General features: G+C 43.1%; 1 protein-coding gene across 11 annotated transcripts in view; it reads right to left on the bottom strand.

Moving 5' to 3' along the window:
* The window catches only part of Ttll5 (tubulin tyrosine ligase like 5), a 248,179-nt gene that overhangs the window by 164,925 nt on the left and 58,473 nt on the right, over nucleotides 1-24,781 (bottom strand). For 10 of the 11 annotated variants that reach the window (XM_036206323.1, XM_036206324.1, XM_036206327.1 and 7 more), the window contains 5 exons: nucleotides 18,275-18,356; nucleotides 16,249-16,310; nucleotides 13,630-13,724; nucleotides 4,712-4,825; nucleotides 4,344-4,435 (listed from right to left, as the gene is read on the bottom strand). In XM_036206323.1, the coding sequence (XP_036062216.1) occupies nucleotides 4,344-4,435; nucleotides 4,712-4,825; nucleotides 13,630-13,724; nucleotides 16,249-16,310; nucleotides 18,275-18,356 (445 nt within the window). Of the gene's footprint in view, nucleotides 1-4,338; nucleotides 4,436-4,711; nucleotides 4,826-13,629; nucleotides 13,725-16,248; nucleotides 16,311-18,274; nucleotides 18,357-24,781 lie in introns of those variants that run through there. The other variant, XM_036206332.1, reaches the window with a different exon arrangement.

The raw sequence follows: 24,781 nt of genomic DNA, 5'->3' as shown, positions 1-24,781 counted from the left end.
ACTAAAGAAATGCCAATCAATGGACTCAGAAATGACAGATAGGAGTTAAAAATAAACAAACAAACAAAAAACCAGGGAGGCAGAGGCAGGTAGATCTCTGAATTCAAGGCTAGCCTGGTCTGCAGAGCAAGTTCCAGGACAGCTAGGAATCATGTCTCAAAAAAAAAAAAAAAAAAAAAAACACAACCAAAAAACAAACAAACAAACAAAAAAGATACTTACTAAAAAATATTACAATGTATGCACAAAGGTCTAAAAGAAATGAAAAAGAGGGAAAAAAGACATAGAAAAAATACAAACAGGAATTCTATAAACAAAAGTCAATACTGGAAATAAAATGTTCACTAGAATTGTTAGAAGTTATGAAGCTACAGACAAATGAAAACTGACCTAAAAAATGAAAAAAAAAAAAAAAAACTGAAAATTGACCTTAAAGACAAAAATAAATGTTCATGGCATACTACAGTCAAACAGGTAAAATAACTATAAAAAATAATCTTGGGGCTGTGGCAATGGCTTCGTTGGTAACGTGCCTGTTGGGTAGGAAACATGAGGACCTGCATATGGCTCCCCAGCAACCATGTACAAATGCTGGGGCCGTGAAGCCTATCTGTAACATGAGTGCTGAGTGTGTGAAAACAGACACCCAGAGTTCACTGTCCAGGCAGCCTGGGCAAACTGAAGAGCTCCATCAATAAAAGACCCTGTCTCAAATACAAACACACAGGACAGAGAGATGGCTCAGCAGGTTAACGTACTTGCTACCAAGTTTGGTGGACCTGTGGTCTCTCCCTGGCACCCGCATGGTAGAAGGAAAGAATCAATTCAGTCACCCTTTAACGTCCACACAAGCTGTGGCACACACACCCTCACTGCCCCTCCCTATAATATACCAATAAAGTAAGATGAAGAGCAAGCAATCAAGAAAAACACCTGGTATTGGTCTCTGGCCTCTACATGCAGGTAACCTCATGTGGGTGGGTGGGTGAGAGGGAGGGAGGGAAGGAGGGAGGAGAGGAGGGAGGGAGGGAGAGAGGGAAGGAGGGAGGGAAGGAAATGCCAAAATCCTCCACACACTGAACTCAAAGCGAATTTACAAAACTAAAAAGATCTGAGCACCTAAGCCTCATCCCAAGGATGCAAAGATGGCCCTAAGTGCTATATCCCAAGTGCAACAAGAAAAACAAAGACAAAAGATTAAACAAGCTAGCAAGGATGCAGAAAAAGAGAAGGAACCCTTAGATGCATTGCTGGGAATATAAACTGTCACTATGGAAACAACCACGGAAACATCTCAAAAATTAACAATAAGATCTACCAAATAATGCAGCAAGATACCTGTATTCCCACATTTATTGAAACGCTGTGAACAGAATATAAAGTCTATTTAAGTATTCCATCAAGACTGGGATGGATGAAGAAAATGTGGTTCATACACAGTAGAATACTGTTCTGCTATAGAAAGAACAAAATCTTGTCATCTCCAACAACATAGATGAATCTGGAGGTCATAACTGTGAATGAAGTAAGCCAGGCATAGAGAAACAGATGCCGTATTACTCACTCCTACTGCAGAACCCAAGCAGAAGGGCAACATCATACTCAGCAAGGCAGGGTGGTGAGAACAAGAGTCTGGCATGGTTAGGAAGGAGGAGCAAGGTTAGCAGATCTATCTATTATACAGCATGGTGACCATAGGTAAGAATAGTCTTGCAAAGTGGGGGTATTTTAGGTGTTTCTACCACCAAAGATAACCATGAGATTTAGCCAGTCTAACCTCTAAACATCCTTTGTTTAGAAACACTGTTAGCTAAAATCAGTTATTTTTTAAATTTTTAAATGATAAGACACAAGCCGTGCAGTGTTGGCACATGCCTTTGATCCTAACATTCAGGAGGCAAAGGCAGGCGATCTCTGAGTTCAAGGGCAGCCTGGTCTACAGAGTGAGTTCCAGGACAGTCAGGACTACACAGTGATACGCCTTGTCTTGAAAAACAAAACCGAAATGAAAAACAAAATTTGTAAGACAAAGCCACAGACAAATGCTAGCACTAAGAAAGTAGGAGAGTATATTAAGGTACACTAAGTAAATTTCAGAACAAATAGACAGAAAAAAAAAAAAATCAATCACACCATGAGGAACAAAGACTATTTCCTAACAGGGAGGAAGCCTGATTCTCATGAAGACACAGCCTGACAGTGCACGCAATAACAGAGCTCCAGAATATAGCAATATGGGCCGAGCAAAAGGAGACGTGAGTGTCGCCAAGGACAACGGAGGACTTCCGGAGCAGCATCTCAACAACTGATACAGGAGCAAGGATGATGGCTGGGGTAGGAGCACCGACCTGAACACCTCTGTGAAGCAGCCCATCCGGGCACAGGGCAGACACCCTTTCAACACACACTTTACACTTGCCACCATTAGCCACAGAAGAACTCTCTGGAAACTTTAAGAACCAAGTTCTACAGATTATATTCTCTGACCTCAATAGAAGTAAACTGAAAAATCAGTTACTAAAAGATTTCTGGAAAAACCCCCAATTTTTTAAAACAAACATACTTCTAAATAACCTGAAAAGAAAATGAACAGGGACATGAGGAAATATTTTAAACAGATGAAAGCAAAGCATAGCAATCAGAATGTGTGGGACGTCACTAAAGAGGAGCCTGGTCTGAAATGTATACACTCGATACTAGTCCAAAACACATTACAGACCTCACTCACCTAAAGGCTGACTCAGCAAAACTTCCCAATGGAAACATAAGAGAAAAAGGCTTTGCACCACAGAAAGCAGAGAATAAGAAATACAAAGTAGTTAAACTGTAGCAAAGACCATTCTTACAAAAATGAGTGAACCAGTCACAGACGTGGAGGAAATACTATACAGATATATGCATACATGCATAAATACATGTATATACATACACATACACATCCAAGAAAGGACCTGTAGCAAAGATAGTCTTTTGTGAGATAGTAATAAAAAGCCTGCAGATGCGGTGCTCAGTACGGCTGCCCTCATGCAAATCTTTCAAGCCCAGAGATGCACTAGTTTGCTAGGTTGAAAAAGCACAGTGACACCAAGTGACAGTTAAGAAAGGGACCAAATAGAGTTTCTCAGCATCTTGGGTAAAGTGTAAAAGTGTATCAGCGCTGCTCAGCGACTGGTCCAATTCTACTCTTGCTATCTACCCAGAAAAAGGATTTTAAGGGCACACAAGGCACAGCTCATGGGCACTCACGGGGCTTTTCTTCACAACAGCCACATAATGGACACACCTGGTCCAGGGCAGGAGAACGAATAAATTGTGATGGAGTAACACAATCAAACAGTACACAGAAAGAAAGAATGGATTATTGCTTCATATGACAAAAGGCATGAACCTCAAAAATTCTGTATTAAAAAAAAATCCCAAATGTAGCAATTACATGCTGTATGACTCCACATGTCTAAAGGCTCCTGGAAAATCCAGACAGAAAGAAGGCTACTCTGGAGGGTGACTATTGAGGCCCATACAGGACTTATTGAGTTTTCTATGTGATGGATGTGGAGTAGTTAAACTGTTTAATTTGCCAAAAACCACCATCAAAATGCACACTTGGAATGGAGTCACTGTATCTATTGTCTGGAAACCAGAACTGAGTACTTATCAGAGATAGACAATGTATTATTTAGGCACATACAGTGAGGGCAAGGAAGTTTTCAAATCAACATGATGAAAAACATAGAATTAACAACAGGGGAATGGTTAGGAGGGAGACAGGAAAATGGGGAGGGTGGGCTGGAGAGATAGCTCATTGGCTAAGAGCACTTGCTGCTCTTCCAGAGACCTGGGTTCAGTTCCAGTGCCCACATCAGGCAGGCAATTCACAACTGTCTGTAACACCAGCTCCTGAGAATCCAATGACTCTGGCTGATGAGACCATTTGTAGTCACATGTACACAGCCATATGTACATGTACACATGTAATCAAAAATAATAAAAATGAATCTTAAAAAACAGGGAGAGGGCTTCAATATATTGGTTAATTACCATTAGTGGTCATGTTCTTGGGTTTATGGTTTGTCTTTTTCCCCTCTTTTGAAGTCTGGGTCTCAAGAAGCCTAGGGAGGCCTTGAATTCCCTGTGCAGCAGAGGGTGACTTTGAACCTCCTGCCTCTACCTCCTGAATCTGGACATTAGAAGCATGCATCATGGTGCGTGGTTTGTGGATTAATTATTATTTTAAATAAGGTAAGAAAGGCACCACATTAGAAGTGATAACAATGAGTCACTATCAAGCTAATTCTATAGACTTGAGGTATAACTTTAGAGAAAAAAAAAGGCAGTCACCTCACCCATATATTTCCCATGTCTCGGATGTAGGAAATATGCGGATAAATCCTCCTCTCCGGTCATTCTCTTCCTTTACCCTTCGCAAAACTTTGATCTAGGTGGAAGAAGAAAGAACAGAAAGATAAAAGAGTGTCTACTTAGAAACCTGAAGTTATAATACAAAGACAGAGTTACAAATGCAGAAAATGACACAAACGTGTGCAAGAATCAATGACATTTAGGATGTTTCCTGAGGAGAAATTTCTCCTACCTAGAATCTTTCTCCTTTTGGAGAAAGGAGAAAAGTATGTCATAAGTATTATGAATCACTCACTAATTTGCACTGAGCCCTTTGTAAACCCACAAAGGCTTGAAATGAAATGATCTTTACCTCTTCCATTGACAGACCAAGCACAGAACCGCCTAACTTCCCCGGTACCTTCTCCCGGGCTGAGGCCACAAGGTTTTTCATTTCTGCGTCACTGGCAGAGAGTGGCCGGGCACGCTAAGAGGAAGAAAATCAAGGCAAGGTTGAAGGGAGCGAGCACCATCATCTTTCCCTCACTCCCGACTCAACAGCAGTATCTTTCAGAACTGGAGAAGCTCCAATCTACAGCCCAATTTCTAGAATGAATCACTTAAGCCCAAACCCCAGGAAATAGAAAAACCTTCTGAGTCAAGAAGAGAAACGGTAGAAAACTGCTAAGGAGCAGGAACAGTGAGCAATGCCGGGGTCTCCTCAAAGTGCACACCTAGTGCTGGGTAAGGGATGGCCGATATTTTGGGGGCAGGGGAAAAAAAAACCCATAGAGATGAGAATGTGTATTTATTCTAGCAAATAATTATGTTCTCTTCAGCACTGGGAACGGAGAGTTGGCTGACCTGAGACAAGAAACCATGGACTACGCTTTGCTTTCAAGCTGGGCTCTCTGGGATGTTCTAGAAACTGAAAGGAAAATCCTGAAAGCAGAATCATGAGGAAATTTAAAGCAGAGCTCTTATGAAAACGCTGCTACCCAGAGAGCACGGTGGCTGCTCAACATCAGGACAGGAGGAAGGCTGACTGCCCTGTGTTCCAAGGAGGCAGTCCTGAAGCCATGGCCATCACAGACCCTCAGATGATCTGGGTTCCATCTGGTTCCACAGCGTGAGCAGGAGTCTGAGGACCACGCTGTCAGTGATTTTTTTTGTTTTGTTCTGCTTTTTTTCTTTTTCAAGACAGGCTTTTTTATGTAGTCCTGGTTGTCCTGGAACTCAATTTGTAGACCAGGCTGATCTTGAACTCAGAAATCCCCGTCTTTGCCTTCTGAGTGCTGGGATTAAAGGCATGCGATACCCCTAACCCCTGGGATCTTGTTTTTAAACATCCCAGTGTCTAAATCTGTAAGAAATAAATTTTCTGCTAAGTCACCAAATGGCAAATTATAAATAGTACACAAACCAAGAATGGTTTTCCTTTGAATGCAGGAAATTAATTATCTGCAAACTAAGCATAGGAGTTATAAAAACTAGATTTTATCATAGGCAAAACTCCATGACAAGCTACCTATATAATGAAAGATCATGAAATCAGCATTTATTTGTCTAGCTTTTACTGTGGTATCTTCTACATCTAGAGAAGTAAATCAATAAATATTTGTTTTACAAGAGAGTAGCCATCCTGGGATACAGCTCTAATATGTTCAGAATTTAAAACTGCAGTCCATTTGTATGAGGATTCAGAGGCTTTCAGTCTGAGGAAACAAGATCAGCTGAGGAATTGGCAAGGTGAGGTTGGATGTGGCTTGTTCTGTTTCTCTGATCTTCCAGCATTCATCCCGGTACCTGGCTCCGGGTTTGTTTTTATTAATGAGACCTTTAAGATTCGTGCTACACTGCAGAAGAATTTGGGGAAGCATTTTAATTCCCTTCAGTCTCTAGGGATAAAGTGAACAGCAGTACGTACTGGAACTGACCTATACAACAGTGAATATGTCAAGATTCGGTTAGGAGCATATCACTTCCGTAAGTCTTTAAAGTGTGATGTTGCTTAGTAAGGAAGAACTGAAACAGTAAAGGAATGGCTGGAGGGCTTTTCTCCCGTCCCCACCACTTACTGTTTGAGAACACAAGCAAGCAAACGAGCTCATCTAGTTCACCTGTGCAGGCACACTTCCGCTCACAAAGCCACGCAAAGCCACTGGCAATGAGAATTCCAAAATGGAGAAGCCCTCCTGTCTGACCCGAAGGGTACTCTATCATCTATTTTAATGTTGGGGGAGTTAACAGACGGAACCCCGGGCCTTTGTGTGTGCTAGCAACTTCTCTACTACTGAGGGATATCCCCAGTCCTTGATTTCTTTGAGAGAGTATCTCAGGCTAGCCTAACACTAGTGATCCTCCTGCCTCAGCCTTCCAAGTACCGACACTATGGGTGTGTGTGACCACACCTTGCTGTTAAAGATACTTTAAAGTCATCTCAACTAATATAATGAGGGAATAAGACAAGTTACTCAAATGACTGCATGCAAATGAAGACTTTCATCAGATGTCTAAAGCAGACAGATTGCCCTGTAAAGGCACTGATGAACTAAACCCTCCTTAGGTTGCTAAGTGCTGAGGGTGTGGATTCCTACAACAGTTTTCAGGGATGCAGCACTTTATGTCTGGGAACATAGGACTAGCCAATACTAAATAACGTCTAATGATCATTTCCAACTCTGCTTCTTTGTAACATGGTTTTCAATATCCTTGGGTCCTAAAGGCTGAGATACTGATGGACAGATTTTCTCCTCAGCACAAACTTAACGGCACTCCTGCAAACAAATGAATTAGCACCCTAAACAGTTAAGTTTCTCTATAGTCACTTTCAAGAGCCACCTCCTACACTCCTGTGTGCATGCACAGCTCCTTTCTTACCCACATCCCACTCGAGTCCTGGATCCTGTGTGCATCTACACAAAACACTAGGAGGTAAGGAATGATAGGCAGGAATTCAGACTAGGTAGTCTGAGGTAGGATAAAGAAGTTATGACCTGAATTACAGATAAGTGGGAAAGAATACAGAGAAGAGAGAAGAAGGTTAGGAGGAGAGAAACATCAATGGTTGGGAGTGCCACAGCACACTAGGAAACCAAAAGCAAGGAAAAGAAAAAAAGGGGGGGGGGGTGTCAGAGTCTGTTCTGTAAAGCCATCACAGCTATCAAAATCAAGGGAGGACTGGAGACACAGCTCAGTGGTCCTCTGTGCTTGCCTGGCATGCAAAAGGCCCCAGGTTCTTCCTACTACCTTAAAACAACAACAACATCAAAACTTAAGGACAAACAGCCATCCTGTAGTTTTAACTTATAAGTCCCTCCATTGCACTCTGAAGGTAATATAATAAATTACATATTCCAATGGACTGACTAACCACTGCAGAAACAAGGCTCCACTAACTGAGAGGCCACTAGGTCTGGGAGATGATGAGGTACGCACACTATCAAGTGCCCAGATAAATTTTGAACTGCCAATTAGTGTCTAGGTAGGAATCTGCCATGCAACATGCACCAGAGCTCTTACATGATTGTGGACACAACTCTGGATTTAGAATCTACTCAGAGAAGAAACCTTCATTATAGTGATATTTTATTTGTATTGAAATGTGATTTTATTTGTATGTCAATAAAGTTGCCTTGAGGTCAGAGCAAGCCAGAGCAGAAGCCGAGCAGTAGTGGGGCACGCCTTTAATCCCAGCACTTGGGAGGCAGAGCTAGGCGGATCTCTGTGTGTTCAAGGACACAGCCAGCATGGCAGACACACGCCTTTAATTTCAATACCAACCATAGAAGACCTGGAGGTCTGTACAAACAGGCAGTGACGAGGAGGTCATGTGGCTGGGTTTACAACCAACGAGAAAACAGAACAGAAAGTCTTTAAATAGACAGGACATACAGAGGTAGCTCTCTTGCGGAGAGGAAGAACAGCAGAAGCAGTGAAGGGTAAGGTTTTCCGCTCTTGCTCTGACCTCCTGGTTTTTAACTCTGCAATCGGTTCTGTGTTTCTTATTTAACAAGCCGGTTACATCTACACTTCATGGATCTCAGCATCATTGTTTGAGGAGGAACCAACTGAGTGTAAAATAGCCGAGACAAAGGAATGTGTGCTCACATTCAAACAGGAAGAGGCAGATGGTGATCCCAAAATTTTTCTCTCAGTCTAAACCTGAAAAAATGGAGACTCAGAAAAAAGGCAAATTATCCTGAATGATATCAGAATTGAGGGGCAGAAAACATGAGACAAGAGCAAATGTAAATAATTAGAATCTATAATTTTGTATACAAGGCTCAGAATTCAACAGTAAAAGCAGAGGAAGCTACAAATAGTTCAACTCATCTAGCTACCAAGAAAATAAAAGGTAGACACTGAAAAAGAAAAATGAATTAGTGCTATCAAATAAAATAAATAAAAAAGATCACATGCCATTAAATATGGGCAGACTAGACCAAAAGATGGCTTCTAAAAGATGGTTTCACTATAATGGTAACCAGAAGCATACTTTGAAATTAAGACAGAAATAAAGTAAGCTGAGCAGGCTCTGTTACAAGGGAATCAGATGAGCTATCTAGAACTCTGGAATAAATCTAAGTTAGCAGGTCTGAGAGAATGTGTCTTGTTATTAAGGGAACTGGCTTTAAAAAGAACAAAAACAAACCAAAAACCCAACACAACAACAAACTTAGCCAAACCTCTTGCAATTGTGTCTGAAAAGCTACGAAGCTCTGAGGTGGCACCAGAGAACCAGAAAACAGTAAGTGAGGTGTGTCTGGGGGGCTGCTGCACCGGAGGGCTGACTCAGATACCTAGTAAGACAACAGACAGACATGGAAAGGCTCACAAGCACTTAGAGGTGAATTCGCTCACAAAGGATAACAATAGAGATACTGCTTCATTTATTTTAAACATGCTTTAAAAGTTTGACTGTCGAAAAAAATTGTGTGTGTGTGTGTGTGTGTGTGTGTGTGTGTGTGTGTGTGTGTATTATAGGATGGAAAGGACTACAGCAGATATAGGAAGGCTTTAATGTCTTTGGATTTTACAGAAGCACTTGAGAAAATTTAATACAATATTTATTCTAAATTTTATTTCCAACCAGGGAGTTATTGCCATAATATAATAAATATAACACATGGCAAAAATTACAAAGCGTTAAAAATGTAACTAGAGCATCATATAAATGGCAACAAATCAAGAAGTATCAATGAAGTATTATTTATAATCATTACTAATGCCTGGAAAGACAATAGATAAATAAAACATCTGTGGATGATGACATGTGCAAAACATAACCATGAGTAGACGAACATGAAAGTAATACCAGATACTGATGATGGGGGTCAAATAAATCAAAAGAGGGCTCAGAAGTGTGGGTGTAAATCAGGTGGAGACACTAGCCTAAACATTCTGCCCGTGTTTTACACTTTCTCACAAGAATTCTACACATCTGTGTATTCGTCCCACTTGGCAGGTGTGGGCCCTGAGGCCCAGAGACTTCAGGAACATCCTGAAGTCTAGCAGCTCGGCTGGCAGGTATTGAACTTGAATCCAGGTCCCTCTCATTCTAAAGAGTACCTGCTTTCCACAGCACCATCACAACCATATGGTTCATTTTCTGGCAGGAAAAAATTTGAACTACAGACATTGAAGGGGTAAATAATGCAGATGGAGATACCAGCGTAGAAAGAAAAGGCACAAAGCAATCCTAGAAACTCTGTAATCTTGCAGCCACAGAGAAGGTCCTTTCTCTCTTCCCTTTCTAGATCTCATCTTAGCTGAGAGGAAATTAGGGAGACACAAGGGCTTCATTTCCAGAAAAACAGTGGCAAAGGTTAAAGAAGTGATCATTTTCAAAGCTGGCTTCAGAAAGCCAGGAAGGCTTTACATCATGTAGGCAAGTTTAAATATATAACCAGAGGTGGGGGAAGAAGAAAAAGAAGAGGAAGAGGAAGAAGAGGAGGAGGAAGAGGGAGAAGGAGAGGAGGAAGAAGAAGAAGAGGAGGAAGAAGAGGAAGGGAGGAAGGAGGAAGAAAGAAGAGGAGGAGGAAGAAGAGGGGAGAGGAAGGAGGAGAAGAGGAAGAAGAATCATCATCATCATCAAAGTAACGCAAGCAACAAAGCTACATGTGAAGGGAATGGAAATGGATGATACAGGGAAGTTAAGATTAGTATTATCCATAAAGACACTGGAAGCCAAGCAGCACACCATGCCATGTTCTCAATGGTCTCATCATATGGATTAGTTCAAGGGCTACTTACAATGTAAGCTCTCTGTCTGTTTGGATATTTGGTCTTGGTTTTTGCTATGGACAGCAAATAATATTTAGATAATTACTAAATATGGAACATTACATTCTGCAGAGTTTTGAGTTCTATGATCATGTCACCAAACACACATTATAGAACCATATGAACCAGTTACCAAACATGACACTAGACGCCCGGAGGACTTTTCTTTGCCACATAAATGACTTGATTTGAAGCAGGGGCTCAGGAAGCTGCTCTTCAGGCTTCCAGAGCAGACAACTGTTAGGATAACAGTGGCAGAGCTTCCTACTGAGCCTCAGCTGGGACAACCTGAGCCTCTGAGCAACCTGACCCACTGCAGCAAATGGGCCAAGCCCCAAACTGAGCAACACCCGAGAAAATGGCAGCCAATTTCAAAAACTGCTTACAGTGACAGTGAAGGAGCGAAGGCTGATCGTGTCAGAAAAACATCTGTCTTATTTTACAGGTCGCATCTAATTCTCACAGGTTTACAAATCGCTACACATATCAAGTACCATCTGTGAAAAAATGCAAAGAAGCCCACACTCAGTGTAAAAAGAGTGCTGACACCAGTCTGCCAGAGCAGTCTGCTTCCTAAGATACCTGAACCAGATAAAGTTCCTGGGTGAATTCTAATGCTTTCTTTCCAGAATATTTTGGGCAAAATGATGGATAAGCTGTTTATCCTTTCAATCCAACTGCCTTTACCACAGCATAATCCCCCTCGGGAACTGAAGGCCCTGAGCTACCACAGCCTCTGTCCTCATGGTCTATAACCAACAAGATATTGGTACATGTCTCTCCACACACTCTATTTTGTGTTTTCAAATTATACAAAGAGTAGGTACATGATATATATATATATCATGGAAGGCCAAAGCTAAAAGCTAAAAGGCTTTCTATTTCAGAAATGAGGATTAAAATTGAGTCAAGTCTCCAAATGACCCAGAACTTACCTGTGTGATTTTTGATGACTGTACCTATGCAGATACGGGATGCTATAAGAGACAAAAAATGAAATAAAGCCTTACCTTTTCCTAATAGGCCTATGGCTCTCCATTTCCTGTATCTAAGACATTAGAAAGCACAGACCACATGCAAGAGCCCTGCCCTTGGTGGAAACGTGAGAGTATTTCTCTACAGTACTGCTGCCTTGCTAGTCTTTGTGTTCCAACTTCAACTCCTCACTACCGTCAGATACTTAAGACCCTGGGTGTACTAGCCTGCCTGACAAACCTGCTTCATACAGTCCACAGAGCTCCTCTATAGGTCTTTCTTTCTGTGTCTATCCCCAAGGCTGCTTTTAGATGGCATCATGCCACTGCCCACCAGTAAGCAGAACAAATATTGGGAAGATTCCTGATGATTTGCAAAGAATTGCCAATAAAAGCTGACTGGCAAGTTAAGAAACGAGATCCACTTTTCAAGATTGGAATGCTGCTATCCCTAGAAGACAAGCCTGGCAGAACTCATGTCAAAACTGTGAGAAACATTCACAGCTCTCCTAGGGATGCGTGCGGGGAACAATTAGCACAAGTATGTGACTACTTAGGTTTTCCCACTATACCTAGGTTAATAATTCTCCACCTTTTCTTATTAAATTTACAGAAAGCCCTTTGATCTGTGGTGATGCTCGTGAGCAAGCAGGATGTCTGGTTGCATCTCTAATCTGAGACAACACCTCTTACAATACAGCACACCACTACCCAGGGAATCGGCCCGGAGCAGGGCTCAGTCAGGCAGCCATCGACCCACTCCAGCTCAAAGACACGTTAGACTTGGCCTGCAGTGCTTTCATTTGGTTTTGAATGAGCTAATCGGCAACATTAAAAACAAACAAACAAACAAAACAAAAACAAACCATTCCTGATTTCTCTTGACAACAGGAGGCGCTTAGCCCTGTTGGCCACTGGAGCATGACGGTGATCAGCTAGAGCACACTCATCAGTCGCCCCGCCCCGCTTTGATGGAGGGCTCCACTCTTTGGTTAGGCGGGCCCATCACTGTGTTGTAGCTGCCTACTGTCCTTCTTCACATTACCTGCCTGCAAGCCTGAGAAATGCATGACTGTGAAAACCCCGTCACATGTGAAGACAGCTGACAGAGCACCACTCTCAATGAGACTCCTGAGCAGATGGAGGACGAAGAAGGATGGAAGAAAGAAGGCTGGAGGGAAGAATGGAGGGGTGAAGTGGAGGAAGAAGAGTGATGGAAAGGAGAGAGGGAGAAAGAAGCTATTAACAGCGCTTATGTGTAGTGGAGGAGCAGGGGACAGTTTACAAGCCATAATCAATGAATTCAAAACATCCCATGAAAAAGAAGGGAATTGTGGGTCTATCCTACCTTTAAGAAGACAGACACTGAAGGTCCCTAAAGATAGGATGGATTGTAAAAATAGCTCCAAAGCTTTAGTAGGCCAGGGAATCAACCCAGATGGGAGGAGAGGAGCTAGGCAAAGTCTCATTAATAAATAAGAAGACACACTAAGGGAAAGTACTCAAGCATGCAGACTGAGGACGCGACGGAATGAGCAGGCCCAAACCAGAGTGCACAAACGGGAGCAGCATTTGACCAAACGATGCTTCTGACTCACCAGCTTCTTGGGGTATTGTTTTAGCTTTGATCAGAGCTCATGACCACTGAGGGCCCCTTCAAAGAGGACAGAGGGCACACTGTTTCCATGGAGCCTCTGTTTTACAAAACTGGTCTGAAGATTAGAAAAGGCCTAGTCATGCTTAAGAGTGAGCAGGCCCCACTCTGCTTTGTTTCCAAGCATGTCAGTGTGAGGGGAGAAACGGCGAGTTTGGAAGAGAAGGAAAGGCAGCGGAAAGAGAAAAGGCAGAACAAAACAAGGAGTGAGCCTTTTGGGAAGCAGGTGAGCGCCTCCAAGACCAGCCACTGCTGAACACATCCCCAGATCCTCCTGCCCTAAGAGACCTCCCAACCACAGTGCTCCAGGGTCCCCACTCACTGGCTGCCACTCCCCAGCAAGCCTGCTCTGGCCTTCACGCCCCTCAACTGGCTTACCTGGGGTTTCTGAAAAGGGTTCCGTCGGGAAGACTCAAAGGTGGGGTAAATGGACCTGTTGGATGCCCGCTGCGCGGGGTCTTGGCACACAAACCCTAGATTGGGAATGAATTAGCATTAAGAGCCGTCCTTTTCTAAGCGATCAGTCTGTTTGGTTCAACTACCTTTAAACTCATCCTAAAGAGGGAAGCAGCCTGAGGAGCTAATTATAATCCCGACTGACAGAGACAAGGCTTTGATAAGTCTCAAGCAAATGAACAAGTCATCTTTATGAAACACACAGCTGTTCATAAAAGAAAAGACTGTTGATTTTTTTGTTTAAAGTAGCTTTCTGGATGATAACTAGGGGAAAAGGTTTTGCCAGAAGAATCCAATAGCAAGCGTGTTGTCAAGTCCTGTTACAACCTACTGGGAAGACAGAAGATGGCCTACTTTTAATATCTGCAATGGGCTTTATGATTATCTACAGCTTAAAAATGTTTTGTTGTATCTGTTTTTCTATATTATTATTATTATTTTGGTTTTTTGAAACGAGGCTTCTCTGTGTAGCCCTGGCTGTCCTGGAACTCACTCTGTAGACCAGGCTGGCCTCAAACTCACACAGATGCTCCTGCCTCTGCCTCGCAAGTGCTGGAATTAAAGGTGTGCACCACCACCACCCGGCTCTAATTAATATTTTAATATTCAACTATAAAGTAATTATCTTTGGTCATGACTCTCAAGAAGGGAAACAGGGATTTTAGCCTAAATCATAAATTATATGCTTTTTATATTATTGGTAAATTGTATGCATCACTGTAAAAATAGAGATTTTTTTTTTCCCTTCACAATTTTTCTAACAAAAAAAGAAACAATTTCCACTACTTTCACTTCCTTCCTAAAAGAACTAGATTCTCAACCAAAAAGAAGGCCCAGAGAGGCTAGGTAACAAGAAGGGCTCAAGGGTCTCCTGGAGAAGGGGAAGTGAGCAACTTTGTGGGTGGACGGGGGGTTGGTGGGGATGGGAACATGAGGGGTCAGGTGGAAGGGGTGGAGAGAGCATTTTGGGGGTCAGACAGAAACCTGGAGCAAGGGAAACTCCCAGGAACCTACAAGGATGACCCCAGCTAAGAGTCCTGGCTATAGTGGATATATAGCTTCAACTGTCCATCTCCTGTGACCAGAGACTTGCAGAGGAGGGATTGGGACACCAACCCAGCCACATAACCTCCGACTTACAGTCTGTCTTATCTATGGAATGTGCTGGAGTAAGGGTAGCCAACCAATGGTCCAGCCTGAGACCCATGTCATGAGAATAAGCATACCCTAACACTGCCTGGAGCACCAGGACCCAGGGGCTGTATAGTGCAGAGACTTGGGATGGAACCAAACACAACTGGAGGGAAAAAAATGACAACGTAAGGACATTCTGCTATACGCATAGACTGGTACCTAGCCCAGTTGTCATCAGAGAGGCTTCATCCAGCAACTGATGGAAATACATGCAGAGGCCCACAGCCAAACATTAGCCAGAGCTTGGGGAATCCTGCTGAAGAGGAGGAGGAAGGATTGTAGGAGCCAGAGGGGACAAGGAGAAAACTTGAGAAATCATGAGAAAACTCACATAATCAACTAACCTGGGATCATAGGAGCTCACAGTCTGAGCTGACAACCAGGGAGCCTGCAAGGGACTGACCTAGGCCCTCTGCATTATATAAGACAGTTATGTTGCTTGGTCTTCTTGTAGGACCCTTAACAGTGGGAGCAGGGGGTGTCTCTGAGTCTTGCTGGCTTTTGGGACCCTATTCCTCCATACTGGGTTGCCTTGACTAGTCTAAATACAAGAGGAGGTGCCCAGTCTTACTGCAACTTGATATGCCATGTTTTGTTGAAATCCATGGGAGGCCTGCCCTTTTCTGAACAGAAACAGAGTAAGAGCGGATGGGGGTGGGGAGGAGTGGGCAGAGGGGAAGGGGAGGGGAGGGACTGGGAGCAGAGGATGGAGGAAACTGTGATGTAAAATAAATAAATAAATTTAAAAATAAGTACGTGAAGAAGAAGAGAGTCGCTAAGTTTTAGAGCATCTGCTGGTACAAGTACTAGTTCACATCAAATGGATTTCCCTGTGTCTCTTCGGGGAAACGTTAAAACCCAATAATAAATCCACGTCATACCCACCTGACTGCCCATCTCCATTTCAAAGTTCTGGCTTATCTACTTAAAATGGGATTTCTTCCTCAGGCTGCTTTGGCTATAATACTGCAGAAGGGATCATGTTGAAGCCAGCAGAGACTGTCTAGGAGAAATACAGCCGGTCTCTTTTGTAACAGGGCTTCTTTGGTGGGTTTCACTTTCCCAGCTCAGAGAAAAGTATACTCTCTGCAGATCTCTGCTTAATTCTCTGCCTCAGCTCATAATTCCCATGCCCCAGGTCTCAGCCTTAGTTGTGGTTCAGCCTCGGGACAGGATGGAGCCAGGGGGAGTAGAAACATATAAACACTTCCCTGAAAATATAATTTTTTAGTACAAAACATTCAGCATGGCTTAGGAACTGCCAGTTGGCAACACCTACGGAGCCTGGCAAATGGAAGCTCTGGTTAATTTTTTTGTGAGTCCAGTTCAGAACACACTGCTACTTACCTACAACAGTGAACATATCTGAGATCATACTGGCTTTAATCTTGAGGTCCAGAGGTGCATCACTAAGAGAAGGGAGAGAGAAAGGAGCAATTGATCACTTTGTAGGGGACAGAAGCGCTGCCTCATCATGGGTCCCAGTACAGCAAAGGTTCCAAACATCAGCGAAGCAGCCCATCAAATCCACAGGAAAGGGGAGAGGAATCTGGGTAGAAGATAACGGAACACAAGCCTGTGCTAAGCTCATCCCCTGTAAGGCAGGCCTAGCACCAATGCACTGATTCCCTGACACGGAATGGTTTACTCCAGATCCTGTGCAATTCCAGTGCTGCGCAGACCAGGGCTATTGCTTCACTATCACTGTGGGGTTCCTAGGCTCGGGCTGTCCGTGCACTCATACTTTATGAGTGTCCTCCATTCCAATGTCTTAGTGCTTCTTTGTTTACTTACATTCACATGCAAGACAAGACTATTTGGCTGCACTGGTACTTTTTGGATGTCTTCATTTTCTGTGCTAACTCATTCTCTTTAGGATTGGAGGCTTGTAAATAGGGCAGAAAGATCCAAGCAAGCCCTACCAACAAGTCACCATCAGAGGAGGCAGGAGCCCGTGTGAACACTGAAACAGCGTGGGCCAAAAACAAGAGGCCTTCCTGTGGAGAGGACTAGCCTGGAGCTTTAGTGCTCCTCCATGACCCACACTACTCTTGCTGCTGGCCCCACATGTTCCTCTGGGATGTTTCCCATCGGCTCCCGTACTTCACTGGGCCGCAGACTTGACAAAGTGCAGTGTTAACAACTGAAGGCACTACCCGGCTGCACACCTCACACCTGAGCTGAGCCAAATCCCCACTCCACCAAGTAGTCAACATGTCTTCAGTTGATGACTTGGCATTCTGCCAACCTCTCATCCTTAAAAGCTCAGCAGCTGGGTGGTCTCTGGCAGAAACCTCTAGGGTTTTCTGTTTAGAAAAGCACATAGCTAGTGGAAATTCTGTCGCTGCAGATGTAAGCAGGGTCTTCTCTGGTAATGAAAAATAGACTTCTTCCCTTCTAAATAACAGATTTTATTTTTTGCAAATCTAAGATTGTTAAACTTTTTAGACATTAACCTTGGATGGACACTAGGCCACAGAACTGAGCAAAAAGAGCAAGTACTCTGGGGCCTTGGCCCAGCTTTTAGATCACTATAGTGCATGCAGACTCCCCAGGGAAGTCCACACCAGCAAAGGCAGGAGGTGCACCGCCTGGGAGTATTTCAGTCACCTTAACAGAGTGTCTACAAAGCTGGGGGATGGGAGGGCGACAATAGAGGCTGAACCTGTCCATCAGAGTCTGAGTGCAGCAGGAGGTTCTGCTGAGCGGCAGGCATGGATTCAATGGGAAAGTCTACATCTTCCCCAAGAATCATCTCTTTAGCAATGTTAAGCTAAAGGACTTGGCTTGGACGAAGAAGTAGTTGCTTTTGTTTTTGTTTTTAATTTAGGTCTGCTCAGGCTGTTATAACTTCAGAGCTACAGGACTGAGATTCTGGGCTGGTATGAGTATATATGGGATAATGAAGAAATTATGCTGATATTATTTTCATATTCATCTTCTCCGATGAGTAGTACATTTTGTTCATACTGTTTGCAGTTTGGGATATCTGTCAGCATATTTTTCAAGACTATTGCTCTTTCCAATGTAATGAAGTAACTTGTTATTCATGTTTCAAGTGGTTTTGTAATGCAAATAAGATGGAATAATAGACACAGTCTTATCTTAGCATTAAAAAAACATGAAAAGTCAAAATAAGAATGATCCTTAAGAAGCCACATATAGGGCAGATATGTACTGCAAACTGGCTGGGAAACTGACTCCCACAGGGATTTGATAATACACCATAAACCTCTAATTTTTACAGTTCTAACTATCACTGTGTAAGGAAAGTCTTTTAAGACAAGACAAATGATATCTCTCTTTAAAAAATCAAATAGGCTTAGTGTCCCGTGCAGGTTTGTCTTGTTTTTCGTTGACAGAACTGACTTACCAGGCCAAAGAAGGGGAGAGATTCACCTCCAACAGCCATGGCTTCAGAGTATTATCTATGAGCACATCAAAGCCATACAGTTCTGGGAATACAACACAACATAAAAGATCATTTTCCGTGCAACGATCACATAAAGTCACTCAACTCCCATCTGAGGCCTAGAAACTCAGATAAAGCGGACTTATTCCTTCCCCTCTCCTCCAGTTTCAATTTCTTTTGAGAGAGAAAGTAAAACACTCTGCCTGACACAGAAGACAGGTGGGTGGTGACACGGGCTGTGACAGGCCATCTTGTACCTCTAGTACCATTCAAGGCAAGGAAGGAGCCAAGACCAAGTTTCCATGGATTCTGGGTTCTTTGTTGAGTTTCCTCCTCTACCTCCCCCGCTATGCCAAGAAGCATGGTAACCAGGCAGGCACCTCTTCTCCTAGAATCCCTGGTTTTATTTCAAGAATTCAGGGATGTGAGGCTAACTTGGAGCCTTTCAAGAATTATTAGCGAGATCCTCACTCACAACAGGAGTAACAGTGGCACACAGCCCTTGGTATACATAGTCCCAAACCCAGACTTTCCGAAGCCCCACCCCTTCATCCCCAGTGTCACTCAAACAAACCATCCCTTGAATCTTCTCCAGGAGAAAAACTGCGACTTCAGAGCTCACGCCCAAAGAAAACAAACGGGGGGGGGGGGGGGGGGGTCCTAGAAATTCACTCATATAAATTTCCCTGTTTCAAGAAGGATTTTTTTTTTCACTCCTTAATCTTTTGAAAAACTAGAAACATATAATGAGGAACACAAAACTCTAAAGCTATAATGTAACACCAAGAAACCTAGGACAGGATCTAAAGACCTGAGACGGTGGCTTGGTGAGGACAATCCTTCAGGCTCCCTTTCTCTTCTCGAGTCACTGACCGTCAGTAACTGGATATTCACACAGGGCACAGCCTAGTTCTACTGTATAAGTCCAGTAGACATACACATTCTCTTCTGTTTGCTTGAAAGAGGTCTTGTTGTGGACCCAGGCGAACCCCTAACTCATGACCCTCCTGCCTCAGCTCCCAGGTGCTGAGGTTACAGGCCCACACTTCCACACGCAGGAAGATCTGGATAGTGTAGTGTTTTCATGACTATGTCTGCTTCCACAGTGATTACTTAAATAGGACTCCACTGAATTTGCAGAACCAATTAAACAAACAATACAGGTCTAGAACATCACATTTTCCTAACATATAAATCTTACTTTAGGATGTAAAGAAAAGGAAGCCCCTTCAGCTGCTCCTTTGCTAACAAATTCATGCTTTTACAGACACTGCCGTCTTCTCAATAGCTAGCCTCGTCTTCAGCAACAACGATAATCTAATTCTCGCATTAAACTGAGAAAAAGATTTTGTCATGGAGCTCTAAATAAGAAATTTTTAAAGGACAAACCTCAGCAGGTATGCTGGCATACATCTGCAATCACAGCATTCAGGAGGCTGAGGCAGGAGGATCGTGAGTTGAATGTGAGTTTGGGCTACATATCAAGATGAAATGAAGAAAGGAAGGAGGGAGGGAGAGGGGGAGGGGAGAGAAGGAGGGGGAAGGACAGAGAAGGTAAATGAGAGGGAAGAAAGGAAAACAAAGGAAGGGAGGAAGGGAGGGAGGGAGGGAGACATGTGTAATCTAGATGTCCTACAGCATTATATAAGCAAGATATAGTATCTTGTACAAGAAAATATTCCCTTCAGTTTTTAAGAGCAGAAGCAAAGATTCAACTGTTTCATAAAGCGACACCTAATAACAGCCTGAAGGACATGTTGACAATAATGGCTGATGCACATACTGATATGGTTTGCAGAAGGAAGCAGCCACAAAGGAAGCCCACTGTGAGGCAGCCCCACAATCCATGAGAGCCACTGGTTAACACTCAGCAACCCCACTTAACCATTTCACCACATCAGAGGCAAATTCCAAGAGCTCACATCAAGCTGAAAGTCTGAAAAAAAAATTCTGGGAAAGGAAAACCGTATCTTAAAGTGAGAAAATCCCTTTCATAGCGCTAAGCTAACTTACTCCTGTGATCAAAGCAGCCAGGGTAACGATACAGAGCACGCCAAGCTCTAGAGTCAACTAAGCCTCAGTCTAACTACTCTTAGACCAGACTTAAACCTATAGTCATGTGAGAGTAGGGGGGAAAATGCATATTGCTATGTGAAACATGGCAGCAGAGTGCTAGGTACAACTCACCTGAAGAAGTCTGGGCTCAGTGGCAGGGATTCGGGGTGGAAAGACAGCTTCTGTATCAGCTCAAACTCTTGAAACTACCAGCTCAGCAAAGATACTAATGGCCTTCTAGCTTTCTCTTTAATCTAGCCAATCATTTCTACTCCCTTATGAGGAAGAATCTACACATGATAAGATGAATGAGTCTAAAAGATACAGATTGATGAATCTTGGAATTGGCTGTATCCATATAAGCCTCACTCCTATAAAGGGACATACAGAACATTTCGATCACCCTGGAAGATCCCTCAAACCCCTTCCTGGTAGTTGGCTTGTTCCTGCTTCATCCTTGACAACCATGACTCTTAATTCTTTCTACCATCAATTCTATTCTAGAATTTCATATAAATAGAAGTCATACAGTATATACTCATGTGAGTCTAGCTTCTTGTATTATATTTGCCATGTTCTTTTAGGTACATCTATCAATAATTCCTTTTCAGGTAGAGGTATTAGGGTATGACTTTCTTATAATAAAATTCACCCTTTAAAGTGAACAGTTTGATGAATCTTGGAAAGCGTACAGCTCTTTAAACCTGACCTCAATCACAATACAGAAAAATCTTATCATAGATGCACCTTGTGCCTCTCTGTAGTCAATCCTCACTTGCCTCATCTTCTAGCAACCACCACTGAGATTTGGGCTTACTTTTTTCCCTTCCCAGAAAGCCAAAAATGAAATATGCATAGTCTATAGTCTATTTACAGTAGTTTTTTTCACATGGTATTGTCTTCTGAAATTTATCTATTCTGTTACATGTATGAAAAGTGTAGTTCATTCCTTTTCATTCCAAAGTAGTATTCCATAATATAGACATACCACAATTTACCCATTTCACAGATGATAGCTATTTTGGCTGTTTCTAATTTGGGGCCATTATAAATAAAGTATCAATATTTGTGAACAAGAATTGTGTGGACATAAAGTTTCATTTCTCCTGGATAAATACCTACTAGTGGAAATACCTGGTCATGTGATAACTGCATGCTACCCCATGCACCTCTTACCTCCTAGCCATTTCCCTAGCTGTCAATGAGAAGGCAGAGGGGGAGATGAGCTTCCGTCTAGATGTCCAGGAGAGGGAAAATGCCAGCTCCTGTCCTACCTAACTCCCTATGGTTTGCATATCATATTCCCTGTTCGGGTCTATTTTTCTGGCTCCCCTAGCCAAACTGGTGGTAACACTTGCATATTCCAAGAGGATTATGGTCACGGAGTCAGTCTGCTATGTGAACTGTCTTCTATTACTTCATATCTGTGTCTCTCCCTTTCTGGAGGGCTAGTGCCACATCTCATTCATCATTTTAAATCAAGTGGGCTGGATTGTTTGCCAACTTGTCAAAAGCTAAAGTCATTTTGGAAGAAGGAATCTCAATATAGAAAATGTCCCCCAAAAGACTTGTCTGTAGGCAAGCCTGTGGTGCATTCTCTTGATTGGTGATTGATGGGAAGGGGTGGGGGCTAGAGGCACCCCAGACAGGTGGTCTTGGGCTGTATAAGAATGCAGGCTGAGAAGGGCATGAGAAACAAGCCAGTAGGCAGTACTCCTCCATGGCTTCTGCTTCAGTTCCTGCCTTGAGTTCCTATCCTGACTTCCTTCAATGATAGACTGTGATATGGAAGTGTAAGCTAAGTAAACCCTCTCCTCCCCAAGCTGCTTTTGGTCATGGTGTTTATCACAGCCATAGAAACCTAAGGTAGAAGTAACCAACTCCATAAATAAAACACTTAGGAAATGTATTAAGAAACAAAGGGCTAGGGGGATGGCTCAGTTAATAAAATGTTTTCCAAGACCTTGAGTTCAGATCCCCAGCACCCATGTAAAAAGATGGTCATGACAACACACACCTATGAGTCCTATACTGGAGGGGCAGAGACTGAAGGATCTCTGGGTCTTGCTGGCTAGCTGAAGCAATGAACTCCAGGTTCAGTAAGAGACTTTTTTCAAAAAAAAAAAATAATAATAATAATGAAATAAAAGGCAAAGTGGGCAGTGACTAAGATAGCAGACATTGACATCTGGCTTCCACATACATGCACATGCGTACACACATGCACATATCACACACACACACACACACACACACACACACACACACACACACACATTAAGAACCACTGAGAGTGGAAAAAGAAAATTATGTATAAGTCAAAACCAAAAAACAGCGGATCTCCCCCTGGCCTACCTACATAGTTATAACAAAGCTACCAATCACAATAAAAATAACAAGAATTCACTTTTTTAAGAAAGAAAGTAAATTTATTTAGCACACTGCAAAGAGAAGAGTAGGCACAGACATAACAGAAGAACCACCTGCCAAAGATAAAAACTCGTTAAGGAAAATTTATTAAAGATAGACTAAGGAAAAAATTGATAAAAGATGGCTTTTGAAGAAGGGGAGGTAGGGAATAGGAAGAAAAATAGTCCCACAGACACCTGAGAGATCACACCGCCTCACTTTGGAGACACTGTACTCAGCCTCCCCGGAGTGAGAGCCCGACTGGAGCTCTAGTCCACGGGCAAAGGAAAGGGATGGCATTAGCAAGTGCCCACTGTCTCTGAGACCCTCTTGTGTAAGGGGAACGCTTTGCACCAGCTCAGGATTCGAGTTTAAAAACAAAGTCAAAGCCTTTTACAATGTGTCCAAAAGAGAATTCCGGGAAAAAGTCAAGCAAGATCTCCCAGGAAAAGGAACTGATTAAGAGAAGAAACCCAGTGTTAACTCGTCCCGGAAATCACTCCGGTGTCTAGCTACTGCCTGGAATGGTAGGCTGAAAAGGAGTATCTAGGACTGGGCGCTGCAGCTCCTTTCCAAGGCTGATCTGCTAGAAAAGATGATGTCACTGTTCCTGAGATCTAGTTACAGGACAGCACAGGAGAATCCAGGATGTGAGCCATACCAAAAGGACTGGACTCAGCAGAGCTGTCTTGATGTGGGTTGGAAAAGGCCAGAAATCTGGCCTCCAAATTGGCCTTTCCATTTACTAGCCACATGACCCAAGACAACTTACTTAAGCTTGCTGACTCTTTGCCCTTGTCATAAAGCAAGGGCTTACGATACATCCTTGGTGGTGAGTACCAACACACTGCTGGAGACAAGCGGCAGCCTCCTAGCATCTCCGTCCTTCTACAGGAAACAGCCCTGCCATCTAAGCTGGAGCAAGGGATAAACTAAGTGGGGCTTACCTTGACAACTGCCCTGCCTTCCACTCCTCTACTGTTGGTGGAGAGGTCTGCACAATGGGGAGAGCATCTCTCTGACAATCATTTATGGACAGCTTCCCTTTAAAGAACATGGTCTTACCCTGAAAAATGGTCAAGGGCAGAGGTAACAGAAAACTAATCCAGCTTTCATTTAAGGGAGGTACCCTGTACGTACTTGGTTTTCAGCAGAGGTGCCATTGGTCTCTGATCAAAACAAGACTAAGTTAGTTAGTTCATCAGTGTCTTGCCCACATGATCCCACACTAGAGGATCGGGATCGGAGCCCATCCCTTCAGCCATTCTCACAAACAAACACTAAACCACTGTCAGCAGCAACGTCTTTGAAAGACAGCTAACATCCTGTTGGTTTTGGCTGTTTGTCTTTAAATGGCCAAAAAAAAGTTGTTCTCGTAGTCAGTGATTTCACAGTGCCAATTTCCTTAGCATATTTAAAGAGTTGCCACTGAAGAATAGTTCACACTGTACCACATTTTCACAATCGTGGAAGGCAGTAAAATCTGACTGTTAGAAACATGTTTTATTGAGGGAAGCATCCAAAAATCATATAATTGAAGTCCTATGATCAAGATGGGAGATTGCCAAGACTCACCCTCTGAGGCCCCTGCTTTTCAGGCTGAGTCTCTTTCATTCAAGTTCATTTTCTCACTAGCTCTAGAACATGAGACAAGGGCTAATTTCTCAGGGTCTCCATTTCTATATCATAACAAATCACTCGCTAAGGTCCTTTTGGATGTACAAGTTAGATGGTTAAGTTTCAGACTGCCTTGGCCTGGTTGATATATGGGTAGTGATAACACAATGCAGGCTTATGAATATAGCAGCATCCTAGGACAAATTGAGTTTGAGAAGAAAGAAGACACTGTTGGCAGTCATGCATTGCTGCAACATGAATCTCTGACCAGCATACAGCCAGAACCGGAAAAGAGCTGCGTGTGCAGATAAGGCACTGACTGGGGATGCCGAGGGCACCTGGAGACAGAACAGGTGGCGAGGCAAGGGCAAGCTCACAGTCAGGAGA

Source organism: Onychomys torridus, chromosome 14 (assembly GCF_903995425.1).
Source record: "Onychomys torridus chromosome 14, mOncTor1.1, whole genome shotgun sequence".
Classification (NCBI taxonomy): domain Eukaryota; kingdom Metazoa; phylum Chordata; class Mammalia; order Rodentia; family Cricetidae; genus Onychomys; species Onychomys torridus.
Note: the sequence above shows the minus strand (reverse complement) of the source record. Positions and strands in the feature narration are given on the sequence as shown.